General features: G+C 42.3%; 1 protein-coding gene across 1 annotated transcript in view; it reads left to right on the forward strand.

The window, feature by feature from the left end:
- The first annotated feature begins 1,042 nt into the window (after positions 1-1,042).
- LOC145412859 (glucose dehydrogenase [FAD, quinone]-like) overlaps positions 1,043-20,024 on the forward strand; it is a 47,635-nt gene continuing 28,653 nt past the window's right edge. Inside the window, exons 1-8 of the mRNA XM_080282659.1 lie at positions 1,043-1,199; positions 6,045-6,253; positions 7,124-7,215; positions 9,540-9,637; positions 16,133-16,264; positions 16,841-16,965; positions 17,243-17,296; positions 18,361-18,474. Of these exons, the coding sequence (XP_080138785.1) occupies positions 1,043-1,199; positions 6,045-6,253; positions 7,124-7,215; positions 9,540-9,637; positions 16,133-16,264; positions 16,841-16,965; positions 17,243-17,296; positions 18,361-18,474 (981 nt within the window). The remainder of the gene's footprint in view (positions 1,200-6,044; positions 6,254-7,123; positions 7,216-9,539; positions 9,638-16,132; positions 16,265-16,840; positions 16,966-17,242; positions 17,297-18,360; positions 18,475-20,024) is intronic.

Genomic DNA, 20,024 nt, shown 5'->3' on the forward strand with positions numbered 1-20,024 from the left:
TGTCTTTTACTGCCCCTGAGCTATGTGAAATAGACTGCAAAAGGACGAAAATCTTGGCCAAGTTTGAGTAAAAACCGTACAGTCAGATAAAAGTACCCATGATCGACGATGGGGATAGGAGGAAGATGCCTGCAGATGGCATCTCTGTTTTACGAGGTGACTGAAACAAATGATATATTTATCCTCCTCAATACGATGACTTTTTTTTTCTTTTTTTCTGTCTAGTCGTGCTGTCTTCGGACCATTTTAATCTGCTGACGCGAGACTTGAAATGGAGATGTTAAATAATGCCTTTATGAGCACCTTCACTCCCAGGTGGCTATGAATGGAGAAAGAAAATCATCAGTCCTGTAGCAGTAATAATAATAACAGACGTTATTGTTGAGAAAGGTTTGCCTCTTATTGCAGTACGAGTATGATTATTAAAACTATCTATCCATCTATTACCAGACGCCCTAATCCCGTAAGGGGTGGCCACAAACAAATCGCCTCCATGTCGCCCTGTCCCTCGCCGTTCCACTGCCCACCTCCCACCTCACACCCCCCTCTCTCATATACCTCTCAACTCCATCCCTCCATTTCGTATTATTAAAACAAAACTGGCAAAGAACATTTATCAGGAAATTTAGTGAACTTTTTGTTTTTCTCTTTGCTTTACGTCCCGTCACCCATTAATATAAAATATCTCTTGACTCCTTGACATTTAATACGACCACAACTCCACAAGGCGTCTCTGTCGCAACAGGTTTTATGTTACGTTATGGCACAGGCATAGGGTAGGTATAGGAATAGGTTGATTTATGATATTGGCAGTCATTCCCAGGTATAGGGTAGGTCAAATGATCTCATGGCTACGCAGAATAATACTTGAAAAGCTTAAATAATACAATATATAAGCAAAAATATTGCAAATCTAAGCGAATACACTGAGCCGACTGTACCATTATAACAGTTCATACAACGTCATGCATTATTTTCATCAATGATCCTTAATTTTTACAGCGTCTGTGATGCCTTTTCTCTATAGCCTGACTGAGGTGAGATGTCGTTAAACGTGATTCGGGACGGGACCATCACACTGGTCACGGTGGCCACCCTTCCAATAGTGAGGCTACTCTTGTCTGCGGTGCTGCGTCAGGCCCCTGCACACCTTTACCAGCCATCGGGACCACTCAGGCAGCAGTATGACTTCATTGTTGGTGAGTACGATAAAGGAAAAGACCATGACACTAATGACCGAGGGTTTAGTAGGTGGGGGAGGCCTTCCTGCTTTGTTATCCTTATCTTCAGCTCATAGAATTATATATAATAAGCATACTCTTCTTTTTAACAAACAGCCCTGAAAGGACCATTAGATCTGTTGCTGTTTGCTTTCCTTTGTACTCCTTTGTATTAAAAAGCCTGTGGTTGCAAAGGCGTACGCACGTCACTTACTTATGACGGTCAGTTTCCAAACACTTCAGCGGATATGAAATGGTTTGTCAGCTTTCTTGTGTACACAAAGCAAAACAACAAGGAGGTATTGGTGATGTTGGCGATGGTGTTCACGTTGGCGGTGGTACGACAGGCCCCCGCACACCATGAACTGCTCTTGAAACCACTCCGCCAACAGTATGATTTCATTTTCTGTCAGAACAAACTTGACGGGAAAGAATCCACTTAGTCAAGGGCCGTCTTTTTTACTATATTCCTTCCGTCGCTTCGCAATTTATTTCGCTTAGGACAGATTTTTCAAATAGGAGGAATAAGATATATACGTCGTGAACCCTTACAGTCAAGAGGCTTTCCCTGAGTTGAAGTAAATCATCTGGTAGCAGTAAGAATAAATTCATTAGTGTGTTACACTGATTCAGGGGGTTCATGCCTACCAGTTCTCGAAAACACTCCGGCAACATTAGGAGTCTGTTATTGGCAAGTCCAGTCAAGGAGTCGTATTCTTCGCTAGCTTTGGTGGTTTCCTTACATCACTTCCTTATCAGTTTATTTCTGTATTGGGTACGTAAATATTTTCCGGTAATACTTTTTAATGATGTAAGCAAAATACAGCGTCAAGGCAGAGTCCTATAGAAAGCCTCCTTAACCTCTTCAGCTTGGCAGTGCAATTTTTTACCTTTATTCTTGCTACGTCTAGATATTATTATTCAGTTAAGCATCGAAGTTGTGAAGGGTTTAATGAAGGCTGCTTCTAACTCTTAGGGTCCAAAGTGACTTTCATACGGTGAATAAAATCGTCTGGTAGTAATCTTATTGAAATGTAAAGTACGTCACCTTTGTGAGGGAGTTAAATACCCAGAATACGGACATAGTTGGCTTAGGATGCTCTTCAGCACCTGTCCTTATCGATTTATTTTGCGTACGACGCCATACTCCTCTCAGGTATCATATTCATTTTATTTAGATATTACCATAACTATAAAAAAATGCATAAAAGAGATAATTAACACGCCATTTTCAGAAATCAACTGGCAAGGAGAGACGTGTTTGGGATCCTCCTTTACCCACCAGAATACGCCTCCAAGAACCAGCCTCACTTTTGTTACTTTATTTTTACCGAGTGGAATCCGGTCACACAACTTACTTCTTAAGGTCGTGGTTGTATGAATTCCGATGAAGCTTACTCATGAGGTACCAGTGAGTCTCCTTGGTTGCTACAGTCTGTTTGTTTATGCCATTCCTACAATCTGAATATGAAGTCATGTCTGCATGAAATCCGATGAGCCTTAGTTACGACGTAGATGAGTCTCCTTGATTACTTGTCAAATCAATCCTCCAGTTTGAATGCACTTAGGCTAGTCATCAACAGGGATAAAGCAGGTAGGGGATCTTCGTCAGGTAAATAATAAAAAAAAAAAGTTAGTCTAAAATAACTTGTCCTTTTTTTTTTTTTTTTTCCCTTCTTTAAATTCCGGGTTAACCAGTCTGACCAGTGATACTGGCACAAACTGACGCATTGCTTTTTATGTTTTCATTTTTTCAACCACCACTGGCTTGTTCATTTGTGCGAGCATATAATAAACACGACTACCAGAAGCTTCATATAATTTACTCAAGTCCATCTACGTCATTAAAATAATCTATATGACTTTCACTTTAGATTACCTCACTGACTCTGCCGCTTCAACTTGGCTAACCGTTTATAAAGGATTTTGACTATTTCTTGACGATGAACAAATCCCCATTACAATTAAATATTATCATGACTAATTTAGTTTTGTCGTATATATCACTTTACTAGTAGTGCAAATAAACTATGTTCTATACACATTAAGCCCAAGAAAGCTTATGATTCGGGTCTCACATCTTCATATGAGGACATGAATTCAAAAATTCTTATTGAGTGAGTTTGGCACCAGATTCATAATTACTTACAGTATATCTATCTAGCGCCATATTTTGTTGTTCATCATCGATTTTATCAGTATTTTAGTAAAGTTCTGCCGATTTATGCAATATAAATAAAAGTTTTTGGACTTCTATGTCTCTTGCAACTATCTAGGACTTTTGATCTTGCAATTCTGATATCACATTGGTACCCATGGATGAACATTTGTGCAAGATTTAGTAACTCTGGAGGGGAGGTGGATGTTACAGTATCTCCCCTCCTCAAATCTAAAAGCCATAGTGACCCCTGTGCAGTCGATGGGCATATCTATTTAAACTCGCCAAACAAAATAGTAGCAAATTATTATTTATTCATGCTAACTCAAGACGAGTTTATTCGGATTATGAGACACTTTTGACAGGAGGAGTTAGATATAGCTTTCATAACAACAATAACAAACAGTATTAATGATGATGATGATGATGATGGTGACTTTTGATCTTGCAATTCTGATATCACATTGGTACCCATGGATGAACATTTGTGCAAGATTTAGTAACTCTGGAGGGGAGGTGGATGTTACAGTATCTCCCCTCCTCAAATCTAAAAGCCATAGTGACCCCTGTGCAGTCGATGGGCATATCTATTTAAACTCGCCAAACAAAATAGTAGCAAATTATTATTTATTCATGCTAACTCAAGACGAGTTTATTCGGATTATGAGACACTTTTGACAGGAGGAGTTAGATATAGCTTTCATAACAACAATAACAAACAGTATTAATGATGATGATGATGATGATGGTGACGATACTACTACTACTACTACTACCACTACTACTACTACTACTACTATTACTACTACTACTACCACTACTACTACTACTACTGCTGCTGCTGCTACTACTACAACTACTACTACTACTAATCTATCTATCTATTCTATCTCTTGCCAGACGTCTTATTCCCGTAAGGGGTGACCAATAATAATAATAATAATAATAGTAGTAGTAGTAGTAGTAACCCTTTAATTTGGCCATTGAGGGAATCGTTCTGTCCCACAAATTCTGCTACAGGGTACTAATCAGATGTGATGTGAAGCCTAGATTTCTGAAGGCTTGAAAATGTGGTCCGTTTTCGCCAAGGACTGTGATGATAGTTCACCTGATTCTGTGGTTTAATAAGTCTTGTTTCTGAGGCCACATTCATGAATCTTGCCGAGCCTAAGTTGTGTGTTAGATTGTTTGTTTGGACTCTGGCTTTCACTCTTACAACTAACAATCGCTTCACAATCAAACAAAAATGAATATAAAAGTGAAAAAGAAGACAAAGAAAAATTATTCCTGATAATAACTGACTGCTAAGGAGACTCGTTTATCGTAGAAATAGGCTAAACATCCTTTATAAATACGGCCTCTGGATCATGCACTCCCTGTTTGCTGGGAATACGGTTAGGACGACGGTAATGACGATGATGATAATGACGGTGATTTTTTCTTACTTTCTTGAACGTAGAGGAGGGGGGGGGGAAGCAGGAGGTGCATTGGTTGGCACATTCACCTCGCACCCAAGTTCAATTTTACGGCCTGTCAGATTGGTAGATTCGGTTTGTTACCTCCTTGTTTATGTTCACCCAGCAGTATAATTAAAGACCCGGATGTAAACTGACTACCGTAGGCAATGTTGTAGGGGAAGACTCGGACTTTGCAAACACTGAACTTCTACTTTAGTGACCCTCCTACAGTTTATAGCCTTTAATATTAATCCTTCTTCCGAACGCTTTCTCTGCAGTGGTAGAAGGGTTGGTGGGCAGGACAACAGTTACGTTAACAATGACGATGACGACGACGATGATGACAACGATGACGACGACAAGGATGACAGCGATGACGACGACAAGGATGACAGCGATGACGACGACAAGGATGACAGCGATGACGACGACAAGGATGACAGCGATGACGACGACAAGGATGACAGCGATGACGACGACAAGGATGACAGCGATGACGACGACAAGGATGACAGCGATGACGACGACAAGGATGACAGCGATGACGACGACAAGGATGACAGCGATGACGACGACAAGGATGACAGCGATGACGACGACAAGGATGACAGCGATGACGACGACAAGGATGACAGCGATGACGACGACAAGGATGACAGCGATGACGACGACAAGGATGACAGCGATGACGACGACAAGGATGACAGCGATGACGACGACAAGGATGACAGCGATGACGACGACAAGGATGACAGCGATGACGACGACAAGGATGACAGCGATGACGACGACAAGGATGACAGCGATGACGACGACAAGGATGACAGCGATGACGACGACAAGGATGACAGCGATGACGACGACAAGGATGACAGCGATGACGACGACAAGGATGACAGCGATGACGACGACAAGGATGACAGCGATGACGACGACAAGGATGACAGCGATGACGACGACAAGGATGACAGCGATGACGACGACAAGGATGACAGCGATGACGACGACAAGGATGACAGCGATGACGACGACAAGGATGACAGCGATGACGACGACAAGGATGACAGCGATGACGACGACAAGGATGACAGCGATGACGACGACAAGGATGACAGCGATGACGACGACAAGGATGACAGCGATGACGACGACAAGGATGACAGCGATGACGACGACTATTCCACACTTTCCTGAACGCTTTGTCGACAGTTGGGGGAGGGTCTGCTGGTGCTACGGTGGCTGCCCGGCTGTCTGAGGTGCCTGACTGGAATATCTTGCTGTTGGAGTCAGGACCACCCCCACCAGCCGACACCTACATCCCTGGCCTCAGCATCCTGCCCTTTGTGCCTGGCTATCCCGGCGTGAAGCGATACAAGACTACATCACAGCACAATGCTCTCAAGTATTATATCAACCAGGTTAGTGTGTACGGGGTGTATTTGCGCTACATCACAATCCTCAGCCTCAGATGGCATTAGTAGTCTAAGTTAAAGTAGACAGAATAAGGATATGATTAAGTTTGGCCAGACACTGTGCAAGAACTTTGTCATCTTTGGCCATGGGGACTGCTCCTACAGTACTTAGTTCTGGCACTTGCAAACAACTTATTTTCTTTTCCATTGTTTATCCATGAACAACCATACTAGCCATGCATGCTCCTTATAGCACATGAAAAAGGTGGAAGCACTAGACTAAAAACCTATCATTCTTGTATTTGCGCCGAGACAGCTATTCCACCATCCACCAAACCGACGGTGCAATAGTCTTACGTGATGAAGGTGGAGGGTGATGGAACCAAGACTTGCTCTTTTTTTTTTTTTCATTATTCATTTAGCTAAAGATATCATCAAGAAGCTTTGAATTTGACATCAGGACCCAGACTTACACACACAGACACACACACACACACACACACACACACACACACACACACACACACACACACACACACACACACACACAAACGACCAATTTCACGACGCAACCAACATTTGTTCTGGCAGGAAGAACAATAGGCATGGGAAGATACTACACCCTCCTTTCCTTGTCCTTCCTGTACATACAAATCTTGATTATAACAGAGAAATGATGTTAATATAGTTTGTGAACCCGGGCCCAGCACTCCAAGTAACTATGAGATACAAGGTTGGAACTAGGATACTGTAAGCGGTTGATTCCTTTCTTCCATCGTTTTCTTCCTCGCTTCATCCTTTTTTCATTATTATTTGACTGTTTTCCTCCTCTCTTCGTCCACGCTCATCATCTTTCTTTTCTTCTCTTTTCTTCAGGCAGCTGACGTCATACTGGGTCACAGTCTGGGCGGGGGGTCCACGGTCAACACTATGGTATACTCTCGCGGCACCAAGAAGGACTTCGACGAGTAAGCATGTAGAATAGATGTTTCAAAGTCACAGGCGTATCCAGGCCTGTTAGATGGGGATTTTCATAAGCTGCCTATCCTCAGCTCACAATACTAAGTAGGAGATGAAAGGAGGGAATTTTTATTTATTTATTCATTTATTTTTGTGTGTGTGTGGTTCTTCAGTGGCGTTCGCGAAAAATTAAGTAGTAACTGGAATGATCTGTCACGATGTAGTCACTGGCAGTCATATGTTATGTCCACTGAAGGGGAAGGAAGGGAGGTTTACAGGGAAAAAAAAAAAAAAAAAAAAAAAAAAAAAAAAAAAAAAGACTGCCGCCCACTGTTTATATGAGTATTAACTTGACTTTCTACTGAATCTTTCTGGGACTCAAAGCACTAATTAAGCAGAAACATTTGTCAGGTGCTGAATAATTTTTAGATCAGTAGAAGAGCATGATACTTTAAAGTGTGATTTCTTTAGTCTTCCAGATTGAAGGGATTACTTTTAAATAGGGTAAAATTCTCTAGTTGTCGCTGAATGGAATATTGATGAGAATTTCAGGTAAACAGTTAGATCAGCACTAAAAAACTAACTGACGTATGAGACATGTGGGATTATTTTTCCATCCCCTCTTTCCTATCCCGCGGGAAGGAGTCTTGTCTCTTCTATATAAATGCAGCAGATCAGTCAGTTTTCTTTCTTTCTTTCCATTATCAAGTCTGCTAACCGACTAAGCAAACGTTACTGAAACTTGACGTGCACAGGTAGTTGGAAAATCCGACTATCTGTTAAGAAATAGATATGACTCACTTGCCCTCCGACCCTTTCCCCTTTCACGGTCTCCCCCCCCCCAAAAAAAAAGGGGGGGGGAGATTTACAGAAACTTTGGGAATAATATGTTAAATATCAAACCTGAGGTCAAACTTTTGCAAACATCAGTATATGGTTATGAAGGCAGTTGAAATGTCAAGAGTCAGGCTAACTTTTTCACGGTTCATATTACAATTTTGGAAGTTAAGTTTTCACATGAATATACCGAAGTAAAGGATATAATTAATAAAAACAACATCTTCTGTAATCCAACCAATATAAAATGAGAATATCTTTTCCCTTAGCCAACAGATGTTTGTAATCGTGACATAAAATAAGGAAAAAGACAAAGAATTTGCCTACTGTAAAATCTGAGTTAGCATCATTCCGTCTGTGAAAGGAACTGAACAGCTTATGACTGTATAGCATATGAAGGCCATGTCAGGTTCATTATGGAATAAATTCTGGTCATCGCATTTATGTAGACCGTCTTTGTCAGGTTCAGCAATAACCAATTGAGGTCCACTAGGTTTATGTAGGTCAATACCTATCGATTTATAGATTTAGGTCATGCCTTAGTCTTTATAGATTTAGGTCATGCCTTAAAGTAAAACTCGGACTTCATACACGACGTCTAGGGACGCTCGGCTAGGCGGCGGTAAGCTGGAACGTTTAACCCCTTCAGGCCGACTACGTAATTTTTAGTATAACTTTGCTGTCTCCAGACGATATACGGGTAGCTATCTTTAACCTCACCACTACTAGGGTGCTTTCCTAATCTGACTTTTAGTGGTACCAAAGTAAAATAAAACTAAAGACGTTTGACGCTACGGCTGGTCTACACAAACACTGTCATTACATGCTTGAAATACCCCCAGCTGCCTCTCTGAACGGCGGCTTAGTGGTTAGAAGGGACATACTGTGATGAAATAATCGACCTGACGATTAAATTGGGTTTGAACAGTGTAAGGTCACATGAGTTATACCGGTCAGGAGTCACGTAAGGTTGGATCTGGGGTGCGTACCTCATCCCATTAGGAAAATCTATGGATGTAGTGTAGTTCATGGATCTCCAAAAGTGAAAAGATAAGCCTCCTGAACTGAAGCTAAATGACGTAACCTAACTGTGGACGGACGTAGCTGTGACCCAACACCACTCAAGCCCGTATTTACCGCTTGATCATTTGCTTCCTGAAGGTTGGATGGGCCGCGGAGAGATGGAGGCGATAGTCTTTCAATCTGGTAAGCTTCACTGTGTAGCCTGGACTGAGGGCTGTATTCTAGGTGATACATTAAGCTTCGTTACTCCTCTTTCTTAGCGATTTATTTAGGACACTACTCCTTAATAATCCCTTTATCGGTATGTTAGTGATGCAAATTGTTTCGGGATTTAACACATGTACATACCATGCAAGAAAAAAGTATGATGTAAGCTGGAAAATAAATCGAGAAAGAAGAGGCGCTACGAAGACACTTTTGCTAACTAGAATAGAGTAGAGACCGTGACCTACGTGCCTGACTCCCTCGGCAGGTGGGCGGCACTGGGCAACCCTGGCTGGGACTACGATTCGGTGATGCGGTACTTCATCAAGGCCGAGGACTTCCAAGGACCACTGCCCCAAAACTACGGTACTACACACACATACACGCTACGTACTTATATTTTCATTAGGTAGCCACATTATGATTTACAGTTAAAAAAAAAAGGGGGGGGGGGAGTACATTCATCCTCATAGCAATCCAAAGCTTATAATGTGGTGCAAACTTTGTTTCAATACAAAGGTGATAGGCCGACTCCTGCCTCTATCAGGGTCTGGCGAAAGGACGCACAGCTATTTATGATTTTACTTCTCGATCAGATCACATGTAAATTACAGCATTTTTTATTAGCTGAGATGAAAGATAGCCTTTTTAGTTCCAGTTATAATTTTCTTAAGTCAAGCCCAATCGTTATTTCCAACATTTGCCACATCCAACCCAGATTCCCCATCTGAACTCAGGTATACAAAAACCTGAAAGTGACTTAGCTCAAATTTTTGTGTGCTGTGCAAGAGGTCAGGGGTTATACTTATAAAAAAATCCCAAGCAAGTTCAACGATATACAAGTCTCCATAACAGTGAAGTATCTGTCTATCTATCTATCACCAGACGCCACAATCCCGCAAAGGGCGGCCACCTGACTTTTGAGTTATTTGTTTTACTGGGAGGGGCAATAACCCCCCACCAACCCACTTGCTGACACGTAGGGAGCACATATGGTTTGGTTATATGGTTACCACCCAGCGTTGTAAATGGTTTCTTGGCTTACAGGAAACCATTTGGCTTGTCACTCAATGTAAAGCCACCTGTAAAGGAAAGAAAAGCAATAAGAAGTGACAGGAAAGATGGAAGAAATAGGAAGAGAGGAGGGCTGGCACAGAAAAAGAATGATAAAGGCTAAGGAAGAAGTAGGCAGCACTACATCAAGTGAGTGGATGATGGTCGCCACTACCTACCACTAAAAGATCGTTATATTTTTCTCATTTTATAACGTTAATATCCATTCCAGTTTGGATGTGAAGTTGTATGGTGGATGTATGAAGGCAAACGTATATACAGGCAGTCTTATAAACAACTTAAGCTTAGGAAAGTTTATAAATACGGTACGTACCCCCTCCCCCCGGGCTATAACACTTTCAACACTTTAATGAAAATGGAGAGGGACGTGGGAAGTTGTCTGCAGATATTTTTCTCTTTGTGCTCTAATTCCGTCAGTCAAGGTTGGGGGAGAAAGAACATTGGCTCAGATTTCATACAGACAAGTCGCGGATGATTATTACTTATTTCATACTCAGGTTCTTTCCACATTTATATAAAATTGTAAGACCCAGAGTTCACATGATTTTGAGAGAGAGAGAGAGAGAGAGAGAGAGAGAGAGAGAGAGAGAGAGAGAGAGAGAGAGAGAGAGAGAGAATCATTTACTTTTTGTTGACTCAGTAACAATGCTGGGGTAAGACAAAGGTGTGTGACTGTAAGAAATGAAGAGAAATGCCTGTTAACTGTGAATGACGCCTTTGGAGAATGACTTAAAGTTTTGTGGAGGTTTAAGAGAGACCTATTTGGGAGGGAATTTAAACAAGAAAGTAAGGGTTGGTAAGAGAGAGGGTTGGAGAAAGTCTTGACGTAGAGGAACAGTGGATGAAATGATACAAAAGGGGGGGAAGTGTGGAAAGGAAATGGAAGAGAGTGGTGCAAGGAAGGAAGGAACGACGGAAGGAAGGATGGATCAAAGAAAGGATGAAAGGAAGAAAGGAAGGAAGGTGGCTGGTACCGTACACGCACAGAGACGGAAACCAAGTACAGAGTCATCTAGAGGGTTGCGTAAAGCTGTGTTAATTTGTACCTAGTGAGTGACGTCCACCTTCACTACAATTACGTACAGTATTATTATATCTTTGCTGCTTTCAGACGGAATTTTTCAGCTTATGTTTTTTTATTATTTTTTTATTTTATTTTAAGTAAAGCGGTTAGATGCATCCTTCAATAATTCCTTTACAACTAGGCAAGTCCTTTGGTTAATGCCCTGGTGTGGTGTTGGAGGAGGATGTTGTGTGATGATAAAGATGGGTGGTGTGGTGTGGTGTGGTGTTGGAGAAGGATGTTGTGTGATGTTGAAGATGGGTGGTGTGGTGTGGTGTGGTGTTGGAGAAGGATGTTGTGTGATGTTAAAGATGGGTGGTGTGGTGTGGTGTGGTGTGGTGTTGGAGAAGGATGTTATGTGGTGTTAGTGATGGGTGGTGTGGTGTGGTGTGGTGTTGGAGGAGGATGTTGTGTGATGTTAGTGATGAGTGGTGTGGTGTGGTGTGGTGTAGGAGGAGGATGTTGTGTGATGTTAGTGATGGGTGGTGTGGTGTGGTGTGGTGTGGTGTGGTGTAGGAGGAGGATGTTGTGTGATGTTAGAGATGGGTGGTGTGGTGTGGTGTAGGAGGAGGATGTTGTGTGATGTTAGTGATGGGTGGTGTGGTGTGGTGTGGTGTAGGAGGAGGATGTTGTGTGATGTTAGTGATGGGTGGTGTGGTGTGGTGTAGGAGGATGTTGTGTGATGTTAGTGATGGGTGGTGTGGTGTGGTGTGGTGTAGAAGGAGGATGTTGTGTGATGTTAGTGATGGGTGGTGTGGTGTGGTGTGGTGTAGGAGAAGGATGTTGTGTGATGTTAGTGATGGGTGGTGTGGTGTGCTGTAGGAGGATGTTGTGTGATGTTAGTGATGGGTGGTGTGGTGTGGTGTAGGAGGATGTTGTGTGATGTTAGTGATGGGTGGTGTGGTGTGGTGTGGTGTTAGTGATGGGTGGTGTGGCGTGGTGTGGTGTGGTGTGGTGTGGTGTGGTGTAGGAGGATGTTGTGTGATGTTAGTGATGGGTGGTGTGGTGTGGTGTGGTGTTAGTGATTGGTGGTGTGGTGTGGTGTGGTGTGGTGTGGTGTAGGAGGATGTTGTGTGATGTTAGTGATGGGTGGTGTGGTGTGGTGTGGTGTTAGTGATTGGTGGTGTGGTGTGGTGTGGTGTGGTGTGGTGTAGGAGGATGTTGTGTGATGTTAGTGATGGGTGGTGTGGTGTAGGAGGAGGATGTTGTGTGATGTTAGTGATGGGTGGTGTGGTGTGGTGTGGTGTAGGAGGATGTTGTGTGATGTTAGTGATGGGTAGTGTGGTGTGGTGTGCTGTAGGAGGAGGATGTTGTGTGATGTAAGTGATGGGTGGTGTGGTGTGGTGTGGTGTAGGAGGAGGATGTTGTGTGATGTTAGTGATGGGTGGTGTGGTGTGGTGTGGTGTGGTGTAGGAGAAGGATGTTGTGTGATGTTAGTGATGGGTCGTGTGGTGTGGTGTGGTGTAGGAGGAAGATGTTGTGTGATGTTAGAGATGGGTGGTGTGGTGTGGTGTGGTGTGGTGTAGGAGGAAGATGTTGTGTGATGTTAGAGATGGGTGGTGTGGTGTAGGAGGAGGATGTGTGATGTTAATGATGGGTGGTGTGGTGTAGGAGGAGGATGTTGTGTGATGTTAGTGATGGGTGGTGTGGTGTGGTGTGGTGTGGTGTGGTGTAGGAGGAGGATGTGTGATGTTAGTGATGGGTGGTGTGGTGTGGTGTGGTGTGGTGCAGGAGGAGGATGTTGTGTGATGTTAGTGATGGGTGGTGTGGTGTGGTGTGGTGTGGTGTAGGAGGAGGATGTGTGATGTTAGTGATGGGTGGTGTGGTGTGGTGTGGTGTAGGAGGAGGATGTGTGATGTTAGCGATGGGTGGTGTGGTGTGGTGTAGGAGGAGGATGTTGTGTGATGTTAGAGATGGGTGGTGTGGTGTGGTGTGGTGTAGGAGGATGTTGTGTGATGTTAGTGATGGGTGGTGTGGTGTGGTGTAGGAGGAGGATGTTGTGTGATGTTAGAGATGGGTGGTGTGGTGTGATGTTAGAGATGGGTGGTGTGGTGTGATGTGGAGTGGTGTAGGAGGAGGATGTTGTGTGATGTTAGTGATGGGTGGTGTGGTGTGGTGTAGGAGAAGGATGTTGTGTGATGTTAGTGATGTGTGGTGTGGTGTGGTGTGGTGTAGGAGGAGGATGTTGTGTGATGTTAGTGATGGGTGGTGTGGTGTGGTGTGGTGTAGGAGGAGGATGTTGTGTGATGTTAGTGATGGGTGGTGTGGTGTGGTGTAGGAGGAGGATGTGTGATGTTCGTGATGGGTTGTGTGGTGTAGGAGGAGGATGTTGTGTGATGTTAGTGATGGGTAGTGTGGTGTGGTGTGGTGTAGGAGGAGGATGTTGTGTGATGTTAGTGATGGGTGGTGTGGTGTGGTGTGGTGTAGGAGGAGGATGTTGTGTGATGTTAGTGATGGGTGGTGTGGTGTTGGAGGAGGATGTTGTGTGATGTTAGTGATGGGTGGTGTGGTGTGGTGTAGGAGAAGGATGTTGTGTGATGTTAGTGATGAGTGGTGTGGTGTGGTGTAGGAGAAGGATGTTGTGTGATGTTAGTGATGTGTGGTGTGGTGTAGGAGGAGGATGTTGTGTGATGTTAGTGATGGGTGGTGTGGTGTGGTGTGGTGTAGGAGGAGGATGTGTGATGTTCGTGATGGGTTGTGTGGTGTAGGAGGAGGATGTTGTGTGGTTAGTGATGGGTGGTGTGGTGTGTTGTGGTGTAGGAGGAGGATGTTGTGTGGTTAGTGATGGGTGGTGTGGTGTGGTGTGGTGTGGCTTTGAAGTCGCTAAAGTCTTCTGGACTGAAGCACCTCGCTTCGGAAAATTATTAGTAAGCGACAGTCAGACAGAACTTCCTGGAGAGATGCTCTCGCGTCTAATAATACATCAACGGGCTGAAGGTGTTAACAGTGTGAGACATTGGTTTGACGTGTGTCTGAAAGACTAGAGCAAGAATGATAGAGCTATTCTGGAGTAAACTGTATATGTGTTGTTGTTGTTAATCAATCCTAGTTTGTCTGGCCCAGCAGACCCATCAACCACAGGCAAGCAAACACCCCTGCAGGGCCGTCTCGTGCAGTGAACTGATGTTCCCTTGCGGACGACAGCGCCTAACCTCAACAAAGCGCGAGAAAGTGTGGAGATTGGTTGCTGAGTGGATGTCGCATTTTCGTCTCTCCATCCAGTTAACATGGATCTAATTCACCCCGTGATCTGGTTATATGGTTGCCACCCAGCGTTATAAATGGTTTCCAGGGTTGCAGGAAACCACTAGATTTGTCAAACAGAGTACAGCTACCTGAAGTGGAAAGAAGAGTAATAAAAAGTGAGAGGACGGAAAGGGAAAAGGAATATACCTTTAGTCCCCATATTGCACAGAAAATTACTGAAAAGAGTGGGGCAAGGAAGTGTCTTAATCGAAGGGTACAAGAATGTATGCTTTAATGGCATTACCATATATTTTAAAAATATCGTTATGGGTGATGAAAAGGGTAGCTTACATGTATTCGTAGGCCTAAGTAAGTTTAAGGATAGGAGGAGGCATCAAAGTCCAAGAAGACAGCCCGATACAAGTGCACGTGTGAGACATCGATGTATTCGCAGTGAGGATGCTGAAGAACTAACGGGGGAAAAAGGGGGGGCTGAAGGAATTCTGTATGGAGGTGGACATGATTATTGCATTTTTTTTTTTTTTAGCAGCTGACAGAATATTTCAACCCCCATGTGCTGCACCATGTGAATCACATCGGTGTTGATGGTTTCGCCTGAGAAGTGGAGCCGAGAATTTCGATGGTTTGAATGATGGGCTCAGGGAAAGGATGTAGGCTATTGTACATGTCACTTTTTCTCTAGGCAGTCTGGCAACGGTGCACTTAACTTACTTTTGTATTTTCCATTTTCCTGCTTATGGATCCTACTTACACTATTGATAAAACAGCTGTAAGTTTATGATGAATATGATGATCAATACGACGATGCAGGTGATACTGAATATTGGCGAAGTTGCACCTGAAAGTTGCGTTTTCTTCAATTTTCGCACGAGAGAAGATGTAACCATTATAGGGGTGACTATAATCGAAATGCCTACCCCCCCCCACCCAGATTCTTATTCTTAAATTGTAAACAACAAATGAAATTTACTTCCAGTTATGAAGACTAGGTAAGTAAGACCTATGTAGCCTACATGAGGTGGGATATAATCTACTTGCACTCTTGCAGCATAATAGACCGTATACTTGTAGGCTTATTCTTGCTAGCATGTCTTCCTAAGTCAACCTAGAGCCAGACATCGTAATCCCGCAAGGGGTGGCCGTTTGTCTTTGAGTTAGTTGTTTTACGAGGAGGGGAAATAACTGTCCGCCAACTCACTTGCTAACACGTAGGGAACACGTGTGGGTTAGCAGTATGGTTACCACACAGCGTTGAAAATGGGTTCCATGGCATAAAGAAAACCTTCAGTTTCTTAGAAAACCTTCAGTTTCTTCCCAAGTGATTTGTATATTACACCTTAACATCACTACGTTGTTGATGCAAACTGTGTCGATTAGGATAAGATAGCCTACATATCATAAAAAGATTATTAGGGTATAAATTTATATCAAATACACAGCATAGGAAAAAATTTTGTCGGCGAGAAAATAACCTTGGCAGAAGACATTAATGGGTGTTGTTGTGCCCGAACAAGCAGAGGGTTACTACGGGCGTGGCGGCCCCCTCACCCTCACCCCGCTGCCACCCACACCCCTAGCGGAACACTTCCTTCGCGCCGGGCAGCAGCTGGGCTTCCCTGTGGTCGACGTTATGGCCTTCCAACAGTCAGGTACGCTTTAAAATTTGTTGTTCTGTTCTGCCATGTAGTTTGTCTAATTTAATTTGGCTGAGATTTTCACTTCTCAGCCATGTAGCAAAACTCAATTCAGTTGCTGAATAAAACATCAGTATGGATCTTCATCCTTGTCGTCGCATATACTCGTAACTGACACTTATCTATTGTCACAACTCTTCCTTCAAGATGGAGAGACGGCATTCTTAGGGCAGGTTAAAGTGGATAAAGCAAAAAAAAATTGTAAAATAATACTCTGCTTTTACAGACTGTATCTTCATTTACTGATAATGTCATTTCAGATGTGTCCCACCCTATTTTATACATTAAGCGGCTGGACTACTGAATGTCTTGGTTTTGGCGTGCCATAAAAGTAATACCCTATATTAAACATGAAGACAGGATTTTATTGGCACACATTCTCTGAAACAACCATTGTCCACTGTTCATGCTTATTCCTAACATAAACTCATAAATCATTTTACTACTTTGATAAAAAATATATATATATATATATATATATATATATATATATATATATATATATATATGGACTATCAACTTGTGTACCAGGGTTCCCGATGAGATCAACATTCAACATTCGTGGTGGTGTGCGGTGCTCCACGGTAGAGTGCTACGTACGTCCGGCTGCCACCAGACCCAACCTGCACATCCTACACAGCGCCACCGCTCACAGGGTGGGTCACAGTGGGAAACGAGGGGTGCTATGGTGACCTACATCTTCGTCGTTAGCATGACGATGGAATTACAAAGATGATAATACAACAGAATAAGACGGGGAAAAATAGCTCATAACTGAACTTTATATTGATCAATGTTTTGCTGTATGTTTTTATCACCTGCATTATGGTGGAACTTGCAGGTCATCATTTTTTTTTTCCAGAAAAAATCAAGGCTGAAGAAAAAGCAGTAGATATATGAGTTTTTTTTTTTTTTTTTTATCCCCGATCGCAGATCCTGTTTCACCAGAAGCGAGCTGTCGGAGTCCAGTTTGAATACAACGGAAAGGTTAGTCGTTTCCCTCACTCACCATACCGTAAACTGTCAATAAATTAATATTTTTCCATATGGTTTATCCCGTAAGAGGGATATATACTTAAGTGTAAAATTCATGGATCAGATTTTGAGCGGTTGTCAGCTAAGTTCCGTATGATAAATGGTGCTATTTATCATTATGCAGGGGGCAGGGTGGCTCAGTGGTAAAGCGCCTGATTCGAGACCACAGGGTCGAAAGTTCGTCCCTCACCCGGCTAGCTTCCCTACTGGGAGAGGTAGCGCTCTCCCGTCACCTAGCGGGACTATATGATATAATAACGTCTAGCTCGGGGAATTCACTTCCTCAAATTAAAAATTCCTATATATATATATATATATATATATATATATAGATAGATATATATATATATATATATGCAGCATAACAGCAGTGTAAGGTACTATGGCCCTGCAGATCATTATCACACTAATATAAAGAGCAACATCTACGCTTTGGTGCGTGCCAGCGAATTAAGTTTATATTAAGGTACACTAACATGCGCGTCTAAATTATGCTCACAAGGTTATGCGCGCATTTCAGTCTTTAACTGTTATCCTACTGACCCAGTATTAAACAGCTTGTGACGCAGAAAGTCTCACCTCTCACACAAATATTTCCTGTTGTACTTCAATCAGCCCGTCCCATCCAATCCCGTCCTAGTTCTCATTCGTGTTCATTGTGTCACCCCTTTCCTGTCCATTCATATTACATACTCATTCCCAACCACGTCCACTCTCTCAGTTCTATCCTTACTGTGCATGTTCTCCTAACCCTCCCATAAGTATTCTAAGCTGTACGTCACTTATCCCATCCCATCCCATTCGTGTTCACTGTATCACCCTCTCCCTGCCTAGTCATATCACACACATTCCCATCCATTTGCACCCTCTCAATTTTTTCCTTATGTTTTTGCCTAACCTTCTCATAAGTATTCCCTTTCACTGTGTCCCCCTTTCCTTTGCATAGTCATATCACAAACATTCCCATCCATTTGCACAACAATTATATATATCTTTATTTGTTGTTGTTGTTGAAGGTGGTGAAGGTGGGAGTGAGGAGGGAGGTGGTGGTGTCTGCGGGGGCCATCAAGTCTCCCCACCTACTCATGGTGTCAGGAGTCGGACCCAGGAACCATCTCCACTACCACAAGGTTAGTACACACACACACACACACACACACACACACACACACACACACACACACTGAAAGTAACCTTCCAGAGTGTAAACACTGTGGAGGAGATACTAAAAAAATGAAAACAAACTTATGGAAAGAGGAATTTAAAGACGTAGGGATAAAAAGACGCCAAACTCAAGAGGAACTGGGATTACTAAAAGAGAAGAGGAAGGAGGGAAAAACAAAGAACGAGGATAGATCAGAGGTAGAGAATACATTTTTACAAAGTAATTGGATTGCAGGTACGAAAATGGTACAAGTATGTAAACATGATGAATAAGTTGATGTACTCAATTGTAGATGGAATGGTATCTAAATTATTAGAGATGAATGATTATATCAAAGAAAATGAACCACATATTATCTGCCTAACTGAAACAAAATTAACACCAAGGATATCAAACGATACCCTAAAGCTAGAGGAATACAATATATGGAAAGGAGATTGGAACTTAAAAAAAAGGAGGAGGAATTATAATATTAACAAAGAGATATCTACAAATCAAAGAAATAGAACTACATATACCCTCACAAGCAGAACTGATTGCAGCAGAGATTAATATATCTGAAGGAAAAGTAATTGTGGCAAATTTATACATGCCACCCTGATCAAAAACTTGGGAAAAAGGCGAATATGAAGACCTGGCAGAGAGTACAATTCAGAGTTTAAGAACATTACTACATAGAATGGAGGAGAAATCTCAAAGAATTATATTAACTGGAGATTTCAATACAAATATAAATTGGAACACTCTAGATATAAAAAGCCAGGAAAGCTGTTGGGACCAAAAGCTCCTGGATCTTGTGCAGTTTTTCTTAACAGAGCATGTAAAGGAAACTACAAGAAAAAGAGGGCTTGATGTATCATCAGTATTAGATCTTATTTTTACTACGCAAGAAAATGATATTAACAATATAATATACCACCCTCCATTCGGCAAAAGCGACCGTGCAGTATTAAACTGCAACTTCAGGATTGCATATGTATAGTTAACAACAATGAAAGTTACAGAAAGAGCCTAAACTACAAAAATGGCAACTATCATGACCTAAAGTACTTCTTAGAAACAGATTGGGAAAAAGGGCTTAGAGGACAAGAATTAAATGTTATATATGAAAAATTCTGGGAACTATGAAACAGGGATCCGTAATTACATCCCACAGCACAAAGAGGCAGAAATGAAAATAAAGAAATGGTTTAATACAGAATGTAAAAAATCAAAAGAAAAATGAGACTTGCTATGGAACAGATACAGAAGACACAATAGTAAGAGGGCATATAATAGCTATAAACAGACAAGAAACGATTACACAAGAATAAGAAGAGAAGCCCAAAGACAGTTTGAGGAAGTCGTTATAAATAAAAGTAGTGATCAACCGACGCTATTTTGTAGCTACGTCCGAAGCAAAACCAACGTAAAAGATAAAATACAATCCATTACTGACGAAGGGATCACCTATACACAAGAGAAATATATTTGTGAAGCACTAAATAAAAATTTGCAATCAGGTTTTACAGAAGA

This window comes from Coenobita brevimanus, chromosome 94 (genome assembly GCF_032717465.1).
Source record: "Coenobita brevimanus isolate Jiangsu-jjx chromosome 94, ASM3271746v2, whole genome shotgun sequence".
Lineage (NCBI taxonomy): Eukaryota > Metazoa > Arthropoda > Malacostraca > Decapoda > Coenobitidae > Coenobita > Coenobita brevimanus.